Source organism: Lactuca saligna, chromosome 4 (genome assembly GCF_052625555.1).
Source record: "Lactuca saligna cultivar CGN05327 chromosome 4, ASM5262555v1, whole genome shotgun sequence".
NCBI classification, from domain to species: domain Eukaryota; kingdom Viridiplantae; phylum Streptophyta; class Magnoliopsida; order Asterales; family Asteraceae; genus Lactuca; species Lactuca saligna.
The window spans coordinates 284,771,026-284,777,277 of record NC_136420.1 but is presented as its reverse complement, the minus strand read 5'-3'; the positions used below and the strand labels follow the sequence as shown (position 1 = coordinate 284,777,277).

At 36.1% G+C, this 6,252-nt stretch overlaps 1 protein-coding gene across 1 annotated transcript; it reads left to right on the top strand.

Annotated features, from left to right (window-relative positions):
• Nucleotides 1–3,415: 3,415 nt before the first annotated feature.
• LOC145043721 (F-box only protein 6-like) lies at nt 3,416–5,761 on the top strand. The gene is made up of 2 exons (XM_078992460.1): nt 3,416–3,627; nt 4,433–5,761. Exon 2 carries the CDS (start codon nt 4,466–4,468, stop codon nt 5,570–5,572), a length of 1,107 nt encoding a protein of 368 aa, XP_078848586.1. The 5' UTR covers nt 3,416–3,627; nt 4,433–4,465; the 3' UTR covers nt 5,573–5,761.
• Nucleotides 5,762–6,252: the final 491 nt, after the last annotated feature.

Genomic DNA, 6,252 nt, shown 5'->3' with positions numbered 1-6,252 from the left:
GAACCGCTACTTGAGTTTTAAGGATTATTAGCATCAGAACAATTTTTATTAGCATCATGTGAATAACTTTGGATTTGCAATTTCAGTTTTTTTTTTGGCCATATGATTTCCATTAGTAAAACAAATTTCATTATCTTGATTTTTTTGAGCTTGATCACCTCAATCAGTGTTTAGATGATTGAATTGTTATGTTGATTGTTTGGTTACCATTTAATCAATTCAAGTAGCAAATAATGTTATTGACTTCATAAGATGTTGATTGACATTATTAAATAAATTTGTATAATTGTTGGTTTTCCGAGCTTATTAGAAAATCACTTGTGGTTGGTATATTTGTTTGAATACTATTACAATTTTCACATAATTATAGAGAGCGTGTGAGGTAATTATATAGTGAAGAGTAAATTACTGAAATCGTCCCTGTGGTTTGGTCAAAATTGCACGTTTGGTCCCTAACTTTTTTTGCACTCGGATCGTCCCTGTGGTTTGATTTTGTTATGTTTTTCGTCCCTATGGTTTGGTAAAAATTGCATGTTTGGTCCCTAACTTTATGTATGTAAGGGACGAAAAATGCAACAAAATCAAACCACATGAACGAAAAACGCAACAAAATCAAACCATAGGGACGATCCGAGTGCAAAAAAAAAAGTTAGGGATCAAACGTGCAATTTTGATCAAACCACAGGGACGATTTCAGTAATTTACTCTATAGTGAATTAGTTCCAATTGAAGAAAAAACGTTCATCCTGGATTCTCTTCCTAAAAAAATATCTATCAATTGATCCCTATTCATCGGTCAAAGTCTCCACGGCCTTTTCGCGCCCCTCTACCATGTTGATAAGAATTGGCAAAGACCTTCTTGTACACGTCCTCGAGGGATGCATTCATGACAATCATCACTAGTTTCTCCCGAAGATGTGGTATGGCTTTGTTCTTGGTCTTGTTTAATAGATGTCGAGTGTCGTTGCTCCCTATTCGAGAATCTCCATTTGCTCTAAGTGGGTGAGCTAGAATCCTTATGTTAGGTTGGTTCTTCAAAAGACTTTCTCTTTACTTTACCCTTTACATATTCATCTTTTCGAAAACCCATACCCATTCTTATGCAAAACCTGAAAAAAGAAATCTGCTTTCCATCTTTGAGCTCGGAGGTTATGATCATCTCCTCAATATGATATTTGAAAAAAGTATAGCTGACTCATCAATTGAGTGGTTCGCCTCTTGTCCACGTGAGTTGTTTAAGTGATGAATCAAGTGGATCCTTTGCCCCTTACCTTAGTAGCTAGGAAGTAGTTAGGAAGGCAGACCCTTAGCTTCAACTAGTTCAGTTTGAGTCTTTCTCAAGAGTAGTTGCATTGCAAGTAGGTAGAAAATACGTAGTGCGTTAGCTTATCTGTTCATTTTCAAACAACCATTGTGAACTTGTTTTAATTGGATGATTTTATTATTCGATGAATCTAATCAATCTAAAAAGTGTTAAAGAAACTATTGCATAATCACAACTTATGATTATGTTTTCCCAACAATTACATGATTATAATATGAATATCGATTAGGTTATTTTTGGTTTATTATATTTTTTAGTTGAGTTAATACATCCGGTTTAGTAGTTTCAACTCTCTTTTTAACTAGTTAATTATATGGTTTGATGTTTTGTTGATACTCTTTCTAGCTATTTTAGTTTTGTTATAACCCAACGTTTGCTTCATAACCCGATTCACGTTGGTAACTTGAATTACGGTTATTTCATTCTTGTTATTCGATTTATAAAATCTGTAATTATTTTATGAATTGATTATAAGTGACACACATCAAGTTGGTTATGTGATCTGATTAACTTCTATGTAAACTAAAATTGCGTATTTTTATGCTTTTGAGCTTGTGAGAAGTATTGAATTTTGTTGGGAACATTCGAACAAAACTTAATACGATCTTTCAATCTATTTCTAAGAGCTTGTTTAGAATAGGTTACTAAGGTTAGATTTAATTCAAACTTCAAAAAACTTGTTTTGATCAAACACTTTGGTGAATAGGGATGCTAGAGCTTGTTAGTGTCTTCAAGTACCAACTTAAAGTACAATTTAACTTGACGTCGATTCATTATTAGCTTGCATCATTAGGAGAATAGACTTTGAAATCAGATTGTTTTTATTTTTGTTTATAGTTTTCTTTTACCATATTTCATTTCAGTTTACTTGTTTTCAAATTCCCTGTATTTACTTTTTTTTTTTTTTTTTTTTTTTTTTTTTTTTTTTTTTTTTTTAATGTATTGGAATAAAAAACATGATTATTTTGATTTGTATTTACTTTTTTTTTATGTATTGGAATAAAAAACATGATTATTTTGATTTATTTAATGATTAAAAGTGAGGCTATGAAGATCGACCATATTTGCCACTGTTACTACTATTTTGAAATCATTTATGAGCAAAGTTGTAACACTTGGGAATGTTCATTTTTAACCCCCATTTGTAATTGATTTTGCAATTTAGTCCTTGGGGCGTACCACTGGGTACACTTAGCGTACTAGATGAGAAGCTAGTATGCGGGGTATACTACATGGTATGTTTAGCATACTAGGGAGGGCATCTGATCGCGGAGTAGAAGCCTTGTACGTTGGGCGTACAAGAGTTACACAGGGCGTACGAGGGGCTAATGAAAACCCTATTTTTGGGGTGTTGCACCATATATAAGGTCCTTAAATCCCTAGGGCTGCCTCTTTACTAGCCTTCATTACCTTGAAACCCTAATCTCGAACACTAATAGTCTCTTTGAGTGTTCTTGAGCTTTGATATTGATTTTTTGTGATTTATACTGAAAGTAAAAGAAGTGGAAGACTTATTCATTGGAAACAGACGCCACTATCTTGCCCTTTTTATACATCTCTCGATGTTTCCTTTCCGTTCTTCCAAAATCGATCTCAAAGTTATTTCCCTCTCCTAATCTTGATCTCTATTTCTTATTTTCTTTCCTCATTTGTGACAACCACCTACCTTCTCAAAGTCCTTCCTTGTTGTAGAAACAAACCCAAGGGTTTATGAGGTTTTGGATGTCTTTATTTATTAAAGGAACCCGTGAGACTTTTATGGAGATGGAGTGAATCATGGTAAGTAGAGTCATAGAAAGAATAAGAGAAACATGCTTACATCGGGGGGTAAAAAGGAAATGGATAGGATGATAATTTTTTATCCAACCCGTAACATGACACGAACTCTACACTAAAAGAAACGGGTTTGAGACTATTTACCTTCAAATTAAAATATGTTAAGAGTAATTTAATAATTTCACATATGTCAGGGACCATTCAAGTGACAAAAACAAACATTAAGAATTTTCTTGTGTTCAAATTAAAAACTTGAGACTTAATTCAGAATATACATATACCTTGTTAACTTGTTCCGAACGCTTTAAAAAAGGAAAACTTTGTTTTCTTAGGTTTTAGTTTTACCTTGCAATTTAACAAACCAAGTGGGATTCAAAGATTTCTGTATCTTTACAAGTAACCCCAACGAAATTCCGCGAAAGTTGACCCTGAAAGGAATTTCTTGCGGGTCTACTGTGAACTGAGAGAAGCCCACAGAGTAGGGCTCCTTTCACACCTTCACTCCGATCATTCGTCAATTCTATGAGGTATGCCGATCACGATCATGTTCTTCTAACTCCGATTTATCGTCTTTATTTTCGATCACCTCAATTTTACTTTGGCTAATGTTTTCAAATTCATATTCTAGGGTTTTGATTTGTATGTGTTTCGATATAATTTTAGTCTCTACACTGTGATCAGTTCTTGTACGAGTACTTAGCGCTTCGCGATTTAATTTTGACGCTAGGGTTTTTACTTCCATATTCCTCTGTTTCTTTCCTTTGCCTGCTTTTATTCGCTTCCCTTTTTTGGTTTTATGCTTTCAGTTAGTTCGATTACTCTTACGATGATTCCGTTTTCCTAAATAACCTTCCGTGTTTATGTTTCCTTAATAGTCTGTTTTCTGAAATTGGCGAAAATTATATGCGGTAAACCTCAACAACTTGTCCGATTTACCTATTTTATGATTCTTGAATGGCGAGTGTTAGGTGGATTGCATTATTGATAATATTATGTGTTTAATTCTTGATATCAATTCCTCGATGTTCAATTTCTGAAAAAGTCCATACCAGGATCATAGATCGTTTATTGCTAACTATGGTGGATGTTAGGGTTCGTTTGGATGTGTGCTTTCAGAATGATTATCACACCTTGAAAAATTAGCATCAAACCGAATCATAAGATATTGAGATACTCAGACAATTTTACATTTTCTCAGTAATAAAGTTTTCTTGCAGCACACATCCATATACGAGTTTTTTTTCTTTTACTTAATACAGAAAGAACAATTTAATAAAGGAAGTGTTTTTTACAATTTTGCCCTCATCTATATAAATTTTCCATCTTTTGCAGTTTGAGTTGCTGAATTTTTTTATTTCAAAGACAATGGAATCCGGTAAAATCCCAAACAAATTTCTTGGAGTAAGAAACAACAAGATCTACATGGACCTAAAGCTTATAATCCGCGAACACGCCCTCCAATTCCTCCCCGCAAAATCCCTCTTCAAATTCCGAGGCGTCTGTCGCGATTGGAAACTCATAATCTCAACTCCATTCTTCGCCCACAACCAATCCCTCTCATTCCGTTCCCTTTCCGGCCTCTTCCTCCAAACCTCCGGAACCCCCCCAACCTTCGTTTCCCTTGACCCCAATTCCGCCGGAATCCCCGATCCCGCCCTCAAATTCCTCCCCGCCCCCACCAACATCCTTGCCTCCTCCAACGGCCTCCTTTGTTGCCAAGCTCTCACTGGCGACCGTGCGTACTACATCTGCAACCCTGTCACCTCCCAATTCAAAAAACTCCCGAAACCGAGCTTCGACCACGGGCGGGACCCGGCCGTCGTTCTCATCTTCAACCCCTCTCTCCTCAACTTCGTAGCGGAATTCACCCTCGTCTGCGCATTCCGTTCCGCCGACTTCGACGACGGAACGGAATTCGAAATCTACTCCTCGAAAACCGACGCGTGGACCGTCTCGGGTGAAATCAACTTCGCCGCGAAGAAACTCGTCCCGAAATCGGGCGTCACAGTGAACGACTGCGCGTATTGGCAAACGTACAACGGCGGGATTTTAGCGTTTGATTTGGTGAAGAACCGGTCGCAAGTGATACACGGGTGTCACTACGGTGGGGCCGGGTGTTTAGGGGAAATGAACGGGAAGCTTTGCAATGGACATGTGAACGGGCATACGATGATTGTGAGTGTGATTTCGAATATTTACTCAAATACGATGCAAATGAGTAGTCACGCGAGGTTATGGGATGATAAAGTGAGGATTCAATTGAGTAATGAGATTTTTGATGGAAGTGGGAATGATGTTTTGTTATCGGTTTTGTATGTGGAGAGTGATTTTGCGTTGGTTTTGGGGAAACGGAATGTTTATCGGTTTGATTTGAAGACGAAAGAGGTTAAGTTTCTGGTTGAGGCACCGCAGTTTGATCGGAGCGGGAACGGGAAGGGGATACCGTACGTGAATAGTCTTGTGGCGCTTTGAGATGGGAGTTTGTTTCGGGTTGTAGGGGTATTTTGGACTTTTGGGAAGTGGTATTGACATAAGACATAAGTGCATGATGAAGATTTTTTAGAAACTTTTACTTGCTTTTGTGTTGCATGAATCTTTGAGACTATTTGAATTTCTAGTATTGGTCCTTTTGATATGATATCTAGTATCTAATTTGTATTTTGTTTGGTGTGTATTGGACTAAGACAGACAGTATTGGACCGGATTGGATTAATACAGACTTCTTTCTGTCCTCTTAACATTGGTGGTTAGGTCCATTTTCAGTTGGGGTCGGTGTTTTTTTTATAATTTTTGTTAAGTTTAAAATTTGATTATTTTATAGAAAATTTTGTATATCATTTAGTAATTAGTATAATAATATTAACTTTTTATGTAGTTTGCAATTGCAAACTATAGAAATAATGTAATTTTCTAAAACTTCTAACAAAGGAACAATGTTTGGAGTATTCATTAAATGGTTATGTAATTTTTTTTACTAGTCATGGTGTGAAAAGACCGACAACAACTGATTTTAGTCCGGTCTGAATACGTCCAGATTTATGGCTGGTTTTAGTTTTGGACTATTCTGTTTATCTTTTAACTTGGAACAAGAGCCAATGTCAATGACATAAAATTTGTATTTTTGTCAAGAGAGTAAAATAGCTATTTGTTTG

Bases quoted from the DNA above. Each gene is read 5' to 3' on its own strand.
- LOC145043721 (XM_078992460.1), top strand. From the start codon at position 4,466: ATGGAATCCGGTAAAATCCCAAACAAATTTCTTGGAGTAAGAAACAAC.